General features: G+C 44.6%; 1 protein-coding gene across 12 annotated transcripts in view; it reads left to right on the top strand.

Annotated features, from left to right (window-relative positions):
• LOC119437723 (uncharacterized) overlaps positions 1 to 19926 on the top strand; it is a 108717-nt gene that overhangs the window by 51382 nt on the left and 37409 nt on the right. For all 12 annotated transcript variants that reach the window (XM_049660808.1, XM_049660806.1, XM_049660807.1 and 9 more), the window contains 2 exons: positions 2046 to 2254; positions 6233 to 6364. In XM_049660808.1, coding sequence (XP_049516765.1) covers positions 2046 to 2254; positions 6233 to 6364 — 341 coding nt within the window. The remainder of the gene's footprint in view (positions 1 to 2045; positions 2255 to 6232; positions 6365 to 19926) is intronic.

Genomic DNA, 19926 nt, shown 5'->3' with positions numbered 1-19926 from the left:
CTGCACTTGCTTTCGCAGAAGTTTCGCCATGTGCATCGCGTCCATCTGCTGCGCGAACACTGGCGGCTATAATTTAGCGTGCATGAATTCAATGAGCGGCTCGATCGACGATGTTGTACTTTGGTTGAACCTTGGGGTCGGTGTCAAAGACTGGCCATTGTCAATCTCGTCGTCACTGCTGCTTCGGTGTCAAAGACAGGCCATTGTCAATCTCGTCAAAGGGAGCGTAGGCCGCGCAGGCGCCGCTTGCTTATCGCTTTCTCCCCCCTCTTTCATAATCAGTTTCGTCTCAAGGGGCGCACCTCCCGCTGCTTCCGCGGCGCAATTCCGCGCTCGTTGAGAGAGAGCGCGGCAGGGAGCGCAGGCGCCCCTCGCCAGAGGAGGGCCTTCGCTTATCGCCTTTCTTCTGCCCTCACCTAGCGCCACCATCGGTGACGCGGGGCAAAGCAGCTGGCGCCATCTTGTGCACGCTGCACCAACTTGCAATGCTCTCCGTGGCTTTCACAATCGGCGTGCGGGCGGGATGCGCTGCGCGGTAATGGCGGCAGATACGAACTTGCGTAGGCAAACTTTTCGCCCCGTCTCGGTTAAGGGCAACGTGGGAACACAATTTTCACGATTATTCTGCATGAAAAACACCGCCGAGAAGCAAAATTTCAATATTTATATCCGATATGCGGTGAATAACATATCATTATATATGGTTTTTTTTCTCATAGCCCTAATGCATAAGTTGATACTCTTAGCTCGACTCATTGTTATAACCGATATATCGTTATATGTGGTATCGTTATATGTGGACTGCACTGTATTGACTTTCGTGTTGTATGCAGGTGCGTAAAATTTTTAGGATAAGATTGCGGATGGTTGAGTGCCAAGGTTGGTACGTTTGGCATAGCATGACCCATATCCAAACAAAAGGAGGACAAAATAAAGAGGTGCTACACAGAGTACAAACAATGTTTAAATAAAACTTATTGAAAGGCTTTGTATAAAATTTGGTACACTTTTAAAATTTTTATGCTGTTGTCGCAAATGGTCGCAAATAATTCATTCATGAGGTTAATAATGGCCTGTCAACAACACAACAGTATGCACAAGTCTATAGCAATTCAGTTGTCTGCTATGTATGAAACGCATGACAGAGCACTTGTGATCCAGCTAACAATGTGCAGATTTAGGGAAAACTGGAAAAAACAGCAAACTACATTACTAGGGTCTGGGTAAAACTGGCAGCAAGCACCACGTGGAAAGCTGGCCAGCCTGTAAACCCTGGAACGCAACCACATTGTGTGCGATGATAGGATAACTAAGCTGCCTTGCTGATGCTTTTCAACATAATACAGGAGCTCAGCTAATGTTTTCATGAACCTTCCTGCCTGGCCACTTTCCCACAGGACGAAGGCAAACTATAAACAACTGCCTCAGAGCAAGAAACAAGCTGTGTCTTATGTTTAGCCCATCCTACTGATTTTGCACTATTTTGGTCACCTTGCTTGCGCAGTTTTAACAACTTTTCTGTTTCTGCACATTGAAGTGTAGTTCTGTACACTTTAGTTCAGTGCAAGTCAGGGCTTCGTAGTCGATATGAAACAGTAGCAACAATAGCTACTGTTAATTGTCTGAATGCTAATCATGTGGCAGCAATTGATCAAGATGTGCTGCCCTACTAGTGGATGTATCATCATGAGTATGAGGCAGTGTGTGAGTTTAGGGCCACAGGAATGCAGACACAGTGCAGGGATGAGCAGTGCACATGTGTTTGTGGGTCATGTCAAAATTTAGAAGTGCTTCAGTGGACACTGGTCATCTTGGCACGGCTTTATTGTCAGAAGCGGTGCCACTCATTTAACACACACTGGAGCACTCACATGGAAACAAGATGCATGTTTCGAAGCATGTATCAAGCTTCCATGTCGGTGCTCTTTTGTGTAGTGTGACAAGTATGAGAAGTATTGCAACAATGAGTGGGCTGGAACAGTGCTCGCATACTCATGTGTCTTGTCCAACAAAAACTATCCTGTGTCTTGTCTCGTTTTGTCCAGAGTACTTGTTCAAGCACATTGACTTGGATCAGGAGGTACCAGGATTCAAGAGGCACTTAAACCTCGACTCAATGCCACTTTCGCCAAACATGGCAGACACGCCAGACTCGAGTCCGAGTCCTCCACAGTCGGCTTCGAATCCCCAAAACACAAGGCCAAGCTCTCCAGGCGCAACGCTTGTGCCTTCAGGCGTGGTGGTGAAGATTGAGGTATTCAGTCCAACTACTGTAGAACGTATAAGGGTCCCTGAAGCGACTGTGCACTCTCTTCTACAGTTTGCTTGTGGATGAGCGTTATTGTTCCTTATGCATTACAATACTTTACGGCCTACCTGAAAAGATTAGCACCATTGACCAGTATTCTTGTACCGGAAAGTACAGCATCTTCATGGCTGCAGAAGCAAAGTAAAAGGGAAAAAGCATGCAGCGTGGTCACACAGGACTTAAAAGCCATGGCTGTTACACGAGCTTTGGTGGGAAAATAAAAAAAAGCTTCCAAGACCCGGAAAAATCCAGCTTTAACAAAATGTGGTTCAGGGCCCTCTTAGAGGTGTCTACATTTACACCTTGTGAAGAGTATTATTATAAAATATAGGTATGCAAATAGTAAAGAATCTTGGTTGAACATGAGTCGGTTGTTATAGCACTGAGTCAAATATGAATTGAATACTACTTTTGTAATAGCTTCTAGGCTGTTTTTGACTACCTAATGTGTCTGTCCGGCTTTCAAACAAAATGATCTAGTAAGTTTCCATTTTAAGCTAGTGCATACTTAAGTGCACCCTGTAGAGCGATTGCCCGTTTACCTAATAGGTTAAAAGTTTTATTGATTTAATCTATGGTATTTAACTATAAATAAAAATCACATGTCCACCATACTATGCAGAAAAGCCATGTTTACAGAAGAAACAGTGGTGCATTGGTTCAATTGATTGTTTGATTTAGCTGCAGTACTAACATTACCAGCACCAATAAACAGTGTCTTCTAATCCTGGATGTATGTGTCTAGACTTTAAGGTTTATTTGGAAACTCAAATATTTCCAAGTCCTGCAACAAAAAAAAAGCTATTCAAAATTATCTTGGAAACAATTTTCTGCATTTTCTCACTGATCTTTGACCCGCCATAGTTGCTTAGTGGTTATGGTGTTGGGCTGCTAAGCACGAGGTTGTGGGATCGAATCCCGGCCACGGCGGCCGCATTTCGATGGGAGCGAAATGCAGAAAACACCCGTGTGCTTGGATTTAGGTGCACGTTAAAGAACCCCAGGTGGTCTAAATTAATCCGGAGTCCCCCACTACGGCGTGCCTCATAATCAGATGGTGGTTTTGGCACGTAAAACCCCATAATTAATTCATTCTCACTGATCTTTGATCCGATAAAGAACAGTCGTCATCTGTGATGAATGAAGGGCTCTTGTTTCTTGTTTGCTTAAAGTGGTCCTTGTATAGCTTGATATTTTTTATGCAGCTTTTTTTTTACCAAGTCCAAACCTTTACCATGCGAAGGTTTGCACTTGAGCTTGTTGTACGACCTCATGATGAAAAAACAGTGCTAAAAATGGTACAAGAAGGAGAGGACATCGCCTAGTCCATGACCTCTCTTTTTTCTTCCTTTTTGTGCATTTTCTTTACTTTAGTGACTTGTTCATGCTCTCCCTTAAGTTGACTTCATGAGGGCTCCTTAAGGGTCTGTTCGATTTGCCTGCACTTTTTTCATGAGTTCATGGCACAGTTCCACGCTCGTGCAGCCGCACCGAGCTACGAGTGCCTATCAGAAATGAATGCAAAAGTGTGAATTTAGTACAGGTGTTCTGCTTCTGCGTTTGCATATTGCACCTTTTGTTGCTGACATTGCTAAGCATGCACTGCGATTGTGTTGCGAATGCCAATTTTTGTCAGCTTCACGGCTGCCGTGACTCAAGAAAATATTGGACGGTGGCTTTTTGTTAGCACTCTTCGAAACTGCTGTAGAGCTCCTGGATCCCAACAGTGAAAAATGAGGAGTGTGACAGTCTTTGCTATACGGCTGTGTAAGCTGGCGAGACATAAAAGAAATAGGATAACTTCATATTGTGAAGAAGTGGTAAGCAAGTGCTTTGAATTCGAGTTGGAGTGCCAGGCATGTTTCACCTGTCTCTAGACAAGTTTGAGAGTTACGTACAAATGCTGGCTTCTCTCATCGACAAGGGTGTCGTCGTTGCCAATTAACAGTGTAATTCCTGTAAGTAAGACCTTCAATACGAGTGTATTTCTTGGAGCATCATCTGCTGCCATGGTGCTGGAACAATCGTCTACTACTTCGCTGCTACACGGCATCGGTACTCACAATCCCACGGCATCGCACTGACAGCATCGGCAATTCAGGACCCAGGCCTGAACTCCGTCACACATTTTGAAATTATTGGCACCGTGCAGAAAATGTCACTCTTGCACTAGTGAAATGAATGGCGGAATGTAACACCACCTAAACTAGTTCACAAAGTGCAGATGAATCGAACGGACCTTATGAAAATGGCTATCGTGATCAGAAATAGATATCGTGAAGCAGTGAAGTGCTACAATATAAAGATTTTTATTATTTATTTATTTTTATTTTTTTGCAACCCTGTCTGCTGACTGCCGGCACGTAAAACGCAGTTGAAGGTAGTCTGAAGTTTCTTGCGTTAGGTAACGATGTTCTTTGTTGATTTCCTTGTATTCAAGGTGTTTTATATGGATTGTTGTATATGTTCTTCCATTTGCAGTCTTACATAGACTATAGAGGCCTTCTAATGTTGCTAGAAAGCAAAAACTCCAACACATTAAAATGTTTGCTTAATATTTGAAAAGTATTTTGAAAATCAAATATACTTCTTGTTTGTTTCATTCAGTGAATCAACTACCTTACTATTCAATTCAGTGTTCAAGAACAAATAGTATTTACCTATACTCCATCCTGCAAGTCGTTGCAGCACTGTGGAAGGTGCAGGACTCCTTAGCCAATAGGAACGCCGAATGTCCCTCGAGATGTGTTCATCCGCACCACGTCTTCTGCTCACTGCCACAGTAATTCATGGTATACGACGTGCATGCGCAATGGTCCTAACATGTCATGTATCACTGTAATGCATCAAGTGCCTTGCGAAAATAAAGCTCCGATTCCACCAATAATCAGACAGTTACGCCCGGAACTACATTCCGCTGTGCAAGGATATTGTCTGTGTTCGCCTCGTACCTTCAGCAGTGCTGCAGATGACTTGCGAGATAGAGCATAGCTCTGCTTTAAAAGAACTAAACTGGCCGATGAGCACTCCCATAGAAAATTTTTGTTGGCCCCTCATGCATGAAGTACTGCACTAAAACCTTGTTATAACACAGTTGAAGGGGGAGCCAAAATTACTTTATCATATCTATTGCAGTAAAACCTTGTTAATTCGAATTTTACGGGACTGTAAAGCAAAGATCTGAAGTAACCATGTGTCCAATGCAATTGCAAAATGGAAGCAGAGCAGTAGTGAAGTTATGTCTGCTTAGCAGAAATACAAAGACTAGCCGCACTTTCAAGGTGTATGTCCCCAATCACTGCTAAGAAAATGCCTCGGCATTCCTGTTACGGTTGTCCCGAGCTGTTAGAGGTGCGCTTTTGAAAATTGTTGACAGAAACACCAATGTATTTCGAACCACATTTTAAGGTCAAGTGTCTTGAAAATGCTACTAGTCTTGGGGATTCTGCTAAGCAGACATGACTTCACTAGTACCCTTCAGGTTCAATTTCACAATTAGATATGCCCAAAACTAGTAATTATAAAGATAATTAGCATATTTTAGATAATTAGAGAAATTATTGTTGAAAATTTTCTAATGTCTGCCTAGCCACAGGCAAAAACGGCAGGGAACTAGTGGCAGTTTCTTTTTTTAAGTATTCCGCATAAAAAGAAACCTGGTATATGCATTGCATTGTTGGACAACCTGGTTTGAGACTCCCTGGGGTACAGATGTGAAAAGGATAAATACAAAAAGTACAGGTCTCAGCCCTTTTATATGTGGGTAGTTGGCACAAAGTGAGACACAGTGGTCCATGTAGCATTCAAAGGCCTGAGACTAATGCGATTTGCATGCTTTGTTTGCATGCTACCGTGCAGCAATTTAAGCTATGTTGTTTTGTTCTTTTTCCGTTCCAACTTTGGTGCACTTGTTCGCCTGAGAAGCCACCAGATGATCCACCCGATGATCCACCTGATGATGTGTTTGATGATATGCCCGATTATCTGCCCAAACATGCATTCAAGGACCACGTGCCCGGTGTGCCTCACTCCGATCCTTCATCTGCTTTTCAACAGGTAACTCTTTATTCCTTATTGGTATTCCTCTCGATTGTAGGAGGAATCAATAAATCAAACAAGTGATCACAAACAGCTTTTAAGTTCACAGCGTGAAAGGGACTTACGAGTAAGCTGGGGAACACACAAATACATATACAGTTGTACCCCGCAGTAATAAAGTTGGTGAGGGAAGTGAAAAAATTCGCTCTCATAAGAATTTAGTTGCAGAATAAGACAACACAGACAGGGAATGTGCTGCGAAACGAAAGTATACTATCAAAATTGCATTAGCATACTTTGGCGAACCTTGCTTGAGGCTACCCAGGACTGCGTTTCCAGCTGCACATAGTGCATAGGTCATGCATAGGTCAGTGATGGCGTTGGTGCTCTGATGGCACTGGCATAATCTGTGTCTTCTGGTGACTGGTGACACTGAATCTGCGTGCAATGCCTGCTGGGTGGTACCGAAACCAGCATGCTTGAAGCATTGGGTGTATTCCCGGACTATCACCTTCAGAGACACAATACGTCTCAGCTCTCATTCACGGCTGGAGGCACCAGTAGCAGATGCTGCGGCTGCCATCTTGGGCACCATAAATGAAGTTCGCGTTTGGTGGCCTGGGCTTCTCTTTTTTTTAGTTTGTTTTCTCTGAGCATCACAGATCAATTTCAGTGCACGCCAAGTCGCAGAGTACTGCAATGTGCGTGGTATGCAAAGCATCGTCGCATGTCAGTACAGGTCGATGGCGACGCGGCTGTGCCACTTAAAAAGGCAGTCAACAGACATAATGGGAGCTGTGATGTGTTTCCAGTGCCTGCAATTACAGAGGCCACACACACATGCTATGCTGGTGTTTGTTGTATGCAATATAAGTGGGCAGAAAATGCATTTAAGAATTTTTTGGACTCTGTGAGCGTTTCACACCAGATAATATGGGACTAACATTCCTGCAGCTTTTGTTAATGCGGGATTGCAGTTCAGTGACAGTTCATTATTGAGAAATACGAAATGCATTAAATCCTGTTGGGTGTTCGCCGGGGAGGTGAAAATATTTTGTTGAAAATTTTAATTAATTCAGGCTTATCGTCAATTATGGGGTTCAACTGCACACAGCACACTGAAGAAAAGTGGTGTAGTATGCAGCAGATTACCTTATTATACATTTGATTTATAAGTGTCACTGGTGTCATAGCAGAGTGAACCTCCCACTAATCACAGGAACAATTAAGGCATGTGCATGAGGTCGCTTGCAGTAAAACCACTTCCAAAAAATAAAAGTTTTGGTATTAGGTATTTCAGACGCACACAGGTACAGACTGTATGTGCTTGTAGTAGGTTAGACACCAGTTCAGTATTCAGTTAAAGACTCGCCATCTTGGGAACATACTGCTATATAGTATCAAACAAGGCTCCGCTGCCATGCTGGAATGTGGGGTCACATGCAGTGCTACTTGTCTGTGCAAAAGAAGCCCTTTGCTGAGCTGCGCAGTGGCGTTTTTGCGTGCTGCCTCTTGCAAGATCTACCTAGCAAATGTCGTTTATTAGGGCATTCACTCTGCTATGCCACTTTCCACAGAGCAGTGGCATGTGATTCCGTAATATAAAAAGAAATAATAAATAAATGTGCGGATTGCAGGGTACCTTCATTCCATTTATGGCGACTTGGAAAGAAATGCGGATTCCGTATGCACACATGCATTTTGAAACAGCCTTTCAAGATCTTGCTTTCCTTCAGGTGATCTATAAATGCTACATTTAGTGTAAGGTTGCGACCAGAGTGTTAGCTTCTCAAATACAAGCATGCAGAGGCTGTTTTTGTTCACAGTGCTTTTCTTGACTACCGTATTTACTCGCATAATGAACGCACTTTTTTCCCCGAAAAATATGGGCAAAGTTGGGGGTGCATACGCTTATTAAGCGGGGTAAAATTTCGAGCTATATTTTAATTTTTTTTCGCGGCCATCTCTAAAGAAGTCGCAGTTTTGCCCAAAAGTCGAACCATTGCTTGCGATAGCAAATGCGTAGATGGCTATACGAAGTAAGGGTTGTGTAAACTTGCAAAGTAATTTAACCAGCCTTGGTGCGCGCACAGGCAAACATGAATGAATCACACTCGATGATCGCAGACACTCACTGTTGAAACGCTAGTGTGAGGAAGCGCAGCAGCAACAGTGAGTGAAGTGACCTTCGTGCCGTGTATCGCTTCAACGCAAACAGCGGCGATAGTGGAGCATGCACAAAGGTATAAGTCGCCGTAGCACCTAGACTCAGCCCCTCACGCAGATCGCTTTCAAGATAGGGCGCGCGCGACCGCCCAATGTGCAATTGCTCCGCCACCTCCCTCCCTCCCCTCCCACCGGCGCCATGCACGCGACGAAATACGGAGTGTTTCATCCCCGCTTTCCTTCATCGAACGCGGGAGATAGAGTCGCGATCGTCGGCGCCGATGGCAAAATGCGCCTGGAGTGTCCATATATGATTGCCATCACAATAGAAGTAGGAGACACGCGGTACGATTTGGCGTCCTATACAATCGTACCCACCAGATGCCATAGCGGACGCCAAATCGTACTGTGTCTCTCCTACTTCACGGTGCATTTATTACGCCGGAGAAAAAAAATCCAAATTTTGACGACTAAAGTTGGGGGTGCATTCATTATGCAAGTGCGTTCATTACGTGAGTAAATACGGTAGGTGATAAGGTGAGAGAGCGAAAATTTTATTGGAAGCTAGATAGATTTGCATGACTATGCAAGCTGACTAGACACTCATAGTGCTCATATGACCCCCCACTCCTCCTTTGGTAAAAAAAAAATTGATAAATAGCAGAAAGCTTTGGAAGTAAGCTTTAAGGGGGGACGCGGCTTTCGATACTAACTTTCTTGTTTCTTGGTGGATGTCAATGAAAATTGGTACAGAGAATAAGAATGGCTCTATGATGCTTCCATAAAAATTTCAAAGCGGTACCATGAAAACTTTTTGCTAGACAAATTATTTCTTTCTTGAACCTCGTGGAGGGACTGGAGGATTTACGAAATCAAGTGAAAAGTTTGTTAAATACTGTATGCACAGCCAAATGTATGCAGAAGGAGATAGCATTCTCGAAATAATTTTTTTCAACACTAAAATTTGTAGTTTGTTTTCTCCAGTCTCACTGCAGTGAGCACGCTTACACTGCAAACAAGGAACCCTACTACGAATTCTTAAAACACTAGGATAAAAAAAGAAGAGCGCTATCCCCTAAAGTACAGTTGAGTGAGTCTGACAAAACAAACGCAATCAAAATTTGTAAAGTAGTTACCAAGATATCTGCTCCACGAGCTGAGCAACATGCCAAAAAAATTGTACTGAGAAAACAAGGTTCAAAGTTGTCAAAATTTAATAGGCACCAGGGTTATAGTCCTTTGTGTCCTTTGCGATGCGGCATAGCTTGACCATCTGACCTGATGGTCTGATGAGCTTTTGCAGCTTTCTTTTTCCGCATGGCATCTTTTTCGGCTGGGTTCCTGAACAGTTTCGCCAATACGCGCGGACGATGTTCCATCCGTGCTTGAGGTGCTCAGCTGCACGTCCGCGTCGTGCTGCATGCCACCGTCATTGTCACTGCTGAAGTCGCCGGAGCAAACTTTTTTTAGAGATCGGTGGCTTCGACTTACGAGCACCAAATTGATGCGCAGTCTTGCGTTTCTTCTTGAACGATCGCCAGCCCATGATCACAGACGAGAGCCGTTCTCCAAGCTAAGAAGGGCCGAGCTTGACAATGTTTTTCGTTTCTCTAATAAGCGAGCGCCGGTTCGTTATCATGAGTGAGATACGATCTCCAAACCACGCTGCGACGACTTGAAAAGACGCAAAATCGGCTCCTCAGCTCTGTCAGCGCGGCGAGCAGACGACCTTTCTGCCGGTTGCTAAGGGCAACCGCCCGGGAGACCAATGCGGAGCCGCGTACAGTCACGTGGCGCGCGCTGCCGATCAGAAACCGCCGCGAGACCTTGAAACTTTTGCTTGCTGTGCGCTTGCTCTTGCCTGGTGCAGCTGGCCGAGGCGCCAGATTTGAAGACGGAGAATCGCGCTATCCATCGAGACCAAGATGGCGGCGCTAGGTTACGCGGTTGCGGAGATATCGCAGCTTGAAAATGCAGTTTTTTCGCTATTTTCGAGAAACTCCTCGCCACCTTAGCTTCGATAAACATTTTTTACATCATTTCCGCGCAATTTTCCCTAACGAAATTTTGAAATAAAATAGAAAAGAAGTCATACAAACTGAAAATGTGATTTTCAAAAAATCGTTTTTTTGGCCAAATTTTACGATGCGAAAGCCGCGTCCCCCCCCTAAGAGAGAGTGTGGCTGAAAGTGTGCGTGTGTTTCTTGCGGTATATGATGCCTTTCTGAGCCTTCAATTCAGTCTTCTTAGTAATGCAACATTGGCAGTGTAGAGTAAAATCTCAATGATACGAATTCCTATCGCCCAAAATTTCTATCACCCAAGAATGTAAAAAAATCTGGAAGTTAAGGGGCGGACGCAATCAATACAGTAAAATCTCGGTGATAAGAATCACCCAAAATGCGTAATAACAAAACATACATAAAATCAAGAAAAAAAGTTTTTTTAACAGAAAAAATTGCTATAGTGGTACCCCGTTGATATGTTCCTTGCTGCTGCGTCTTCCCGGCTGCTACATCGCGTTATCGCAGTCCCGACAAATCCTACATCGACTTAGATATATTAAGTTCCCCTAATACGTTGCCAATCTGTAATTTTTCTGTATCTGACGTTGCCTTTGAATCTGGCGGTCACTTATAATTAGCAATGCAGCCAGCTTGTGCATTGCAACAAGCCACCGGCACATTGCCGAAACGGTGCGGCGGCGGCGCCATATCTTGAAAGCTATCTGCGACGTGCGGACCCACGCAGGCCTTATCTTCAAAATGATCTGCGATGTAGACAAAGTGCAGCTAGTGCTGGATAGCTTAGTATGCACTGTGCTTTCGAAATTTACAGTCGAGTCCTGCTACAACAAAATTCACGGGACACGCGAAAAATTTCGTTGTCATATAACTTCGTTGACGCGAAATTGGTATGTACAGTGGAACCCCGATTATATGGCTTTGAGGGGGCCACGCAAAACCGTTGTATAATCTGGGCATCGTATAATCGAAAAACATAATATCGGCAGTGACGCTCAGTCTTGCTCAATAAACGGTTACGAACTGCCTGAATAAGGCCACGGCACGAAGCTGTGCTGCTTTCAAGAAAGGTAGATTAAATTATTTAAATATTACGCGATTTATTCAACTGTAACGCGCCAGTTTTTCGTTTCATCATTTTCGTTACCTGAACTCAATCCTCTCGTTGCGCTTGAATATCGGCAGAATGGACCATTCTAAAACAAATATTATAATCCCGCGATTTTTACCGTTACGTTGGTAACCTGTAACTTTACGTCTCGTCCAATCCATAGACAAGTCGAACGAAGTCTGACCTTGTATTTGGTTGGAATCTATGCTGTTTTCACTCTGCTTGTGAGTGGTTACAATGCCGCAATACCCTGTGGCCTTTTGCGATTCGACTGTGCTCATTCACGACGATATGGCAATGCAGCGCATTCGGTATAACGGTCACTTCGAGAGATGAGCAATTTTGGTGGATGTGGAGCTGGGGAAAAGTCTGCTGCGGCTCGGTGTATCAACGTCAGGGAGTCGACTGTTTGCGGGTGGCGGGACCAGCAGCAGGCTCAGTTTAAATGCGAGGCTTGGTACTGACCGTGACTTTAATGATAGTGTGGTCTTTTAAGAAGTACTTAAGGGGGGACATGGGTTGTGGAGATTATGTCCTGCATCTTATGGCCAATTCTGATGAAAATAATCAGGCTTGCTTAGTTTTTCGTGCTGATTTCAAATATGCAATAATTTTTTCTTGTAGGTCCATTTGTTCAGAAGATACACAAATCTGTCGCTCTATTGATTCCGGAGACAATGAAAAAAAAACTGCTCAGTAGAAAGTGAATATTATTTCATAGCTAGATACTATAATATGCAATAAATGCAATGCTGCAAAAAAGTTTTCAAATTAAATAATAATTAGCCATTCAAATTTATTTCCTTGTCCTATGGCTACCACAACAAAAGAAAATTAATAAAATAAAAATATACATGTGCAGAAATTTGAAATTCTGCTCTCAGCACTTTGTAATATGCAGATTAGGCTTTCTGCTAAGGAAAGAATTATTGCTCTAGCTGTTCTAGATCATGAGATATCACTCCGACAATCTGGTGAAGTCACCCAAAAACAAGTTTTGAGAAAAGTGAGAAAACATGCAAAACCTTTTTATTTGCAAATTTACAGCTGGAACAGCTCAGTAGGCACCAGACATGTAGTCCTGCTGACTTCCAGCCCCTGTGTGCCGCTTTTTCGGGGACTGGCGCAAGTTTCCGTTGCTTTGCCCACGTTCAGTTCGGCGTAAAGTTCGCGAATCGACCGCGCGCAGTCGCTCGTCAGATTACGTGCCGCGCGATCGGCCGCGGGCGTCAGCTTCGCCTTCACGTAGCTCTGCCACAGTTTCGTGTGAAGAGCCCGACGGCTGATGTCCATCAACGAGAAAATGTCATTGAACGCGGTCTGTCGGTTGCCCGTTGTCTGCATGGCACGCGTAGCCAAAACGTTCACAGCAAAGGGGTTCATTCGCTCGGCACTATCAACGCGCGGCGAGCTCCACACCGAGTCTCTCCACAGTTTGCTCACATAAAACGCAGCTTCACAGCGAGTTCGTATTCCCGCTCGTCTCAGACGATTTCGAAAGCACCACTGCAGTTTTTGCACGTCGCAAACGTTAATAAAGTGTTCACTGCACTCAAATCCACAATCGTAAACGTAGTCCCATCAGCCGGGCGAAGTGCATCGTCGGTACTGTCACCCACGAACTCGCGTTTTCTCTCCGTCGCTGGAGCGGAAGATAACGCCGATAGATTCGCTTTGGCTTTCGCCGCTTCCTCCTTCAGCTCGGAGGGTTGCCGGTAGATCGTATCTTGCCGCGAGTGAAGGTCGAAGGCTTGGCGGCAGACGGACTCTGAATCGCAGCAGCCGCTGCGGCCGTTCGGCCTACCGTTGCTGCATCGACGATTTGGGCATCAAACGCTGAGGTTGTGGCGTCCTGGTCGTTTTGCGGCGTCGAGCAGCGCACTTTGCAGTTTTCGATGAGCGTCCGTCGCACTTTTTTAGCACCAAACTTGTGCCGCGTGCGAAATTTGCGCACCGTTTTCGACAACGCGGCACGCTTTCTCGCTGACACTGGGGCAAGATGGCGCGTCTCAATGCGCGTCTCCAAGCGCGCAGCAGACGATGACCATGCCGTTCCGCCAATTGGGAGGCAAGCTCAAGTCACGTGCGCCAAGTGCCGAATAGGAGAGCGTTTTAGTACCTTTTTTTGGCGCGCAGTTTTTAAGTGGCCAATAGCTGAATGGGGCCCGTTCTGGCGGGAATTTGAAGGCAAAAAGCGGCTCTTTCAAGTGAGACCAAGATGTCCGCGCTAGCACACGTGGAAGAGCAGGCGCGCGTTTCGGAAAATGTGCCGTTTCAGCGTCAGTTTAGCCTGAAATTCAGCTAGTACATGTCGTGTAAGGCATCATTGCGGCTAAAATATTGACATTATCGGTATGAAATTAACAATATAGGTGCAATAATAGCTGTACATTCCAACAATGCAATTAAAAAAAATGGAGTTTTTTCGCGATTTTTGGTCGCCACAACCCGTGTCCCCCCTTAAATCTCAAACAAGCTCGATGGCAAGGAAGATAATTCTCGGGCGTTCACTTTTGTAGATAGTTTCGCTTTTGCGAGACTCGGCTCATCCCCACACTACAGTGTACAGGCACCCTCGAAGTATGCTGCCGACAGATCTCCTGGCGCTGGTTGCACGCTTAGGACAGCGCCAGAAACACTTGTCGGGGACGCTTTCTGTGCCGACTCCTGCAAAATTTCGCGAAAGTGATGGCCCGAGAAGACCACCCAAGAAAAGCTCTGTCTCTTCACACGACTATGAGGGCAGGGAACGTTTCCAAATTGCGATTCCTTGAATAAAGGTACCATTTCTTTTTACATTGATTTCACGTTACATAAGCGGTTTTATTTTGTTTATTTTGCGTGACTTGAAAGTCGTCCCTCGCGTTACAATCGCGGTCACGTTACATTCGGGTAAATACGGTATTGCACACCCGTTATCAGCTGCCTGCAGTGTAGCTTACGTGCCAGCCTGCACCTGTTTAGAACTGTTTTTTTTTTCCACTGACGATACCAGGGAGGCGTCGTATAATTGAGGTTATTAATACATTAGTTACACGGGTTTTGCTGGGACCAAACCAATGCGTCATAAAATGCGAGTCGTCGCATAGCCGGGAGACGTTTAATCGAGGATCCACTGTATATACGTACACCAAACGGCATAGCCGCGAACGAAACCGCAGCCATCATCCGGGAAATCTTCATGATGGCATGGGGGCAAAGGTTAAGACGTACTGAAGGCAGGCAACTTCACGAGAGAATGCATTTCGTGCCGCTGTTACAGCATTTTTCGTACATTACGGCCGATGCCTAACCCAACGCATGTGCCTGGCCGATCACGAAACACTCATTTTGCAGCACATGCACTGTTGCAATGAAGTGGTTTGAATTATCACAATTTCACTGCATATTTATGACAAAGTCAGCAAGCTTGGCAAGCTTGCGCTTACCGGAACTTTAATTTCCAGAAGTCAGTCAGCCTGGGCTTCATGGCAAGCAAAGGCGTTACGCGAGTCTCGCAGTCCGTTAAAAGAGCCATCACACTCTGATAACTTTTCTGATGAGGTCAAAAGGATCCATTACTTTCAAAGCAGTTGCCGCAGTCAGTCTTTTCTAGCGAAATGTCACTTTCCCCAGACGACAAGATGTTGGCATCATGTTGATGCCAACGCGGGCGCCGTACCTTGAAAGCAATCTGCGACGTGTACAAAGTGCGCGTGCCCGCGTGGGCCTCATCTTCAAAGCGATCTGTGATGTGGGCAAAGGGCAGCTAGTGCCGGTAAAGACACGTACGCTATGCTTTCGATGTTTAGTTCGCGTTGAAGTGAGACGGCGCAAAGGTCAATTCGCTCGCTGCTATTGCCGTGCCTTCTCGCTCCAGCATGTTGACACCTAGTTTCTGTGGTCATCGAGCGAGATCTGTTCATGTTTACCTGTGTGCACGTGACGCCGTGCTTGGTAATTTAGTTAGTGTGTGCTTGGTAATTAAGTCAGTAAGCGAATGTTTACAAGTTTATACGGCCGATAAAACTACTATCCTTAGTTTGTATAGCTGTCTACTAATCTGCTATTGCAATCGATGCTTCGCCTTTCGGGCGAAACTGCGAAATTTTTTCCTTCTGCTTTCTGCCTCCGCGATCATATGTGCCTTCTCCTCGAGAGAGGGTAATTTGCGCTTCTTTGTTGGCATAGCCATTTCTACGGGACACACATGACAGCAAACGACAGCCATTGCGGTAATTCAGTGCAGTCTCGTGCAGGCGCGTGATGACCATGCATGGCTATGGATTGCAGTGGCTTAAGGGGGGACACAGCTTTCGCATCGCGGAAAATGGCCAAATATAGATTTTTTTGAAAATCACATTTTCAGTTTCTATAACTCTATCCGATTCCGAAATGTCATCACTGAAAACCATGTAGACGTGCTCTAAAAAATTACTTGTATCAGCCAAGGCAGCGAAAAATTTTGCGGAAATCATGAAAGAACAGGGCTTTTCAAGCCACACTATCTCCGGAACGGCGCAACCGAGCGCCGCCATCTTGGTCTCGTCGAAAAGCGCATTTCTCCGTCTTCAAATCTACCGCTTCAGCTATCTCCTCCTTACAGAAACAACCGCACAAAAAGCAAATGATTGAAGGTCGTTCCGGAGTCTCCGATTGGCCATGCCCACCACGCAACTCCATTGTGGTTCGCCATTGGTCCAGTGCTCGCTCCGTGGTGGCGTCATCTGCTCAGCTCGTTACGGTCTTTGCACCTCGCGAGCTTTGGACAGTCTCCGTAATCTCGACGAGTGTCAAAATGGGCGCTATGCAGACGTCGCAGTAGCGTGGCTGATCCCTCCATTTGTGGATGTCTCAGACCCGCGGCTAAGCATTCCGAGCATCGGCGACGCAGACTTTGCGCACGAAATCTTCGGACATGCGGCTAAGCTTTTCAGCACTCGGTGTTTCGGAATTCGCGATCAAGCAGATCGCGTACACAATCATCGGAGCCGCGGCTAAGCATTTCGCGCACAGCCGTCCCCGACTCTGCGATCAAGCACATTGCACGCGGACTTCTTGGACCCTCGCCTAGGCATTTCGTGCATTGGGGCCTCCAACTGCACGATTAATGTGGTGGTCCCACTCCGGCGGCACGAGCCCCCCTATTTTCAGTACTTTTGGAGTAATTGTGGCGGCTCTTCTACTTAGGATATAAAGTTGTGGTATATACCATAAAAAGCTTCATTCTTGTAGATTCAAACTATATATAATATAAGGAAATTGATTCATGTGATTTAAAAATAAACGTTAAAGAACAAGCATGAGATACATGTTTTTTGCGAACTGTGTCTCAGTTGTGACCATATTTAGAATAAACTACCGCACTTACTGCATTGCGGCTTGCTCTGTAGCTTTAGGACATATTTATCTAGTTCCTAGACGTAGCAAAATAATTTTGAATTTTTACTTTTTGGATAATTTGCTTTTGAAAATTGCCAAATACCGCAATCTTCTGTTGTAAACAGCCCGGCAACTACATGCTCAAGGAAGCTAAATTTTGGATAAAGTGGAGTTCAAGGAATTTCCATTTAGCATGCAAAATTTCATTTATGTACTTTATTAGTTTTAAACCGCAGCTTCGTAGCTTTAGTACCTTCCCGCAAAAATGGGCAAAAATAAAACCAGAATTCTAAATATTGTTTAATTTCAGCCGCATTATTAGGAAAACTAATAAAGTTACATGAATGAAATTTTAGGTCCTAAATGTAAATTGCTTGAACTCTAATTTATCGAAAATGTAGCTTCCTTAATCGTGTAGTTGCCGGGCTGTATACGACATAAGTTTGCGATATTTGGCAATCTTTAAAAGCAGATTATCCCAAAACTAAAATTCACCATTATTTTGCTGCGTCTAGGAACTAGATAAATATGTCCTAAAGCTACAGAGCAAGCCGCAATGCAGTAAGTGGGGTAGTTTCTTCTAAATATGGTCACAAGTGAGACACAGTTCGCAAAACTCATGTATCGCATGCTTGTTCTTGAACATTTCTTTCTAAATCACATCAATCAATTTTTTTATAATATATATAGTTGGAATCTACAAGAATTAAGCTTTTTATGGTTTGTACGACAACTTCATATCCTAAGTAGAAGAGCCGCCACATTTGCTCCAAAAGTACTGAAAACAGGGGGCTCGTGCCGCCGGAGTGGGACCGCCACCTTAAGCACATTGAGCGTCGATTCCTCGAGCCTGCCGTGGACTAGGCATGTCACGCATCGGCACGTCGGACTGCGCGACTAAGCTCATCGAGTGTCGATTCCTCGAGCCCATGGCTGCGCACTTCGGGCATCGGCATGTCGGACTGCGTGACTCATCGAGTGACGATTTCTCGGACCCATGGCTAGGCACTTGGGCATCGGCACCTCTTACTGTGCGACTGAGCACATCGAGCATCGATTCCTCAAGCCCACTGCTAGGCATTTCGCGCATCGGCACCTCAGACTGCGCGACTAAGTTCATTGAGCGTCGACTTCTCGTTCCCGCAGCTAGGCATATTGCGCATTGGCTACAGTGCAGGTCATGACAGTCTCGCTTTTTTATCTTGGTTTTTTACAAATTTCTTACCGGGCTATTCGTTCACCCCGAAAGTGTGCTTGATGCGAAGGTAACATAAAAAATGCCACTCCAAAAAAAAGATTGTGTCGCGAAAAAAGAAGCTGGACTCGCGACCTTCAGCACGCATTTAGCCATGCAGTCAATACTCAACGAGCCTTCCTTCGTATTTTTTTAAATGACTGCAGATAGCAAAATGAGTGCTGAAAAGGAGCTAGAGTGGCCTATAAATGCTATGCGTCCTGTCAACACAAGGCAATGCAAACGTGTCAGCACTGTATCACATAAGCCAAACCTAAATGTAACTTCTGTGCTCTGCTTTCTCACACAATGGAATAAAACAGATCCTTATTGAAATTAGTTGACGCTCCTCCTCTGTGTCACAACATTAACTCTTTTCCTATTATGGGGAAAAATAGGTGTTTTTTGTATGTTATGGCAGATGACCTTTTTTGAAGGAACTACTGCACTGAGTATTTTATGTAATACATAAACAAAACACTGAATGAATGCACTTTTCACGCATAAAAGTTATTAACGAGGTATATGTCATAAAAAAGATATAAATTGCCAAAATGAAGATTGTGGGATAAAATTGAACGAAGTTTGTATCTACTAAAAAATGTAACGAAAATTATGAGACATACAAAATGAATTGCCGTTTAATGGGCACTATCTCCGAAAAAAAAATAAAAATTTTTCATTGAACATGTATTCCGCTACAAAAATTTAACTGTAAGCACTACAGTTGGGCGTGCTGGGCTGCGGCTGCCGATGTTCTGGGCTGGTTTGCACCGTCGTCGCTCTCAAAGTCAAAGTCCGGCGTAAAAGCAGCATCCTCAGACTCGCTGATGCTCGATCCATCTGTCACGATCCGCCCCAGATTTGTGAACAATGGAGGTTCGAGGCACCCTCTCACCGAGAGACGATCCACAGCGTACTGGTGAGCGATGACTGACCACGAGCAGCTGTGCTCGTCAATATTTATTTGGTGTGGTGATCAATGTTGCCCACACCGAGCCTGGCGGGCCACTGAAGATTAAAGCCAGGAGGGGCGCCACATCCTTATCACAATCTATACAATCAGCCGCAGACGCAGCAGAATCATGAGGCCTGCGATCTTTCGAAGCGGGCATGCACTGCTGTCTGAAGCGGCCATTTTTGCTTTCTACTTTGACGATCGCGAAACTTCTGAGCACGTTAAATAATTACCGCCTGGCAGTAAAAACGCGAGCTGCCTAGAAAACAAAAATATAGTTCTCCTCCTTCATGTCCGATGGTATAGTGTGTCCGTGAGCGGCGCAGAAGGTCTTGAAAGTGCTGTTTCAAACTATTGATAGCGGGCTAACCATGCCCAACAGGCACAGTACGGAATGAGTTAAAAAAGTATTCTCAGCCTGCCAGTGACATGGCACGTAATGACATGCAGAGGTGCTGGTTCTTCATTGTCTGAAGTAGGCATGTCTTTTTTTGAAGGAACTGTTGCACTGAATATTTTATGTAATACATAAACAAAACGCTGAATGAATGCACTTTTCATGCATAAAAGTTATTAACGAGGTATATGTCATAAAAAAGATATAAATTGCCAAAATGAAGATTGTGGGATAAAATTGAACGAAGTTTGTATCTACTAAAAAAATGTAACGAAAATTATGAGACATACAAAATGAATTGCCGTTTAATAGGCATCTTCAATAATAGT

The sequence above is a fragment of the Dermacentor silvarum genome, chromosome 1 (genome assembly GCF_013339745.2).
Source record: "Dermacentor silvarum isolate Dsil-2018 chromosome 1, BIME_Dsil_1.4, whole genome shotgun sequence".
Lineage (NCBI taxonomy): Eukaryota > Metazoa > Arthropoda > Arachnida > Ixodida > Ixodidae > Dermacentor > Dermacentor silvarum.
This window is presented reverse-complemented; position numbering and strand designations above follow the sequence as displayed.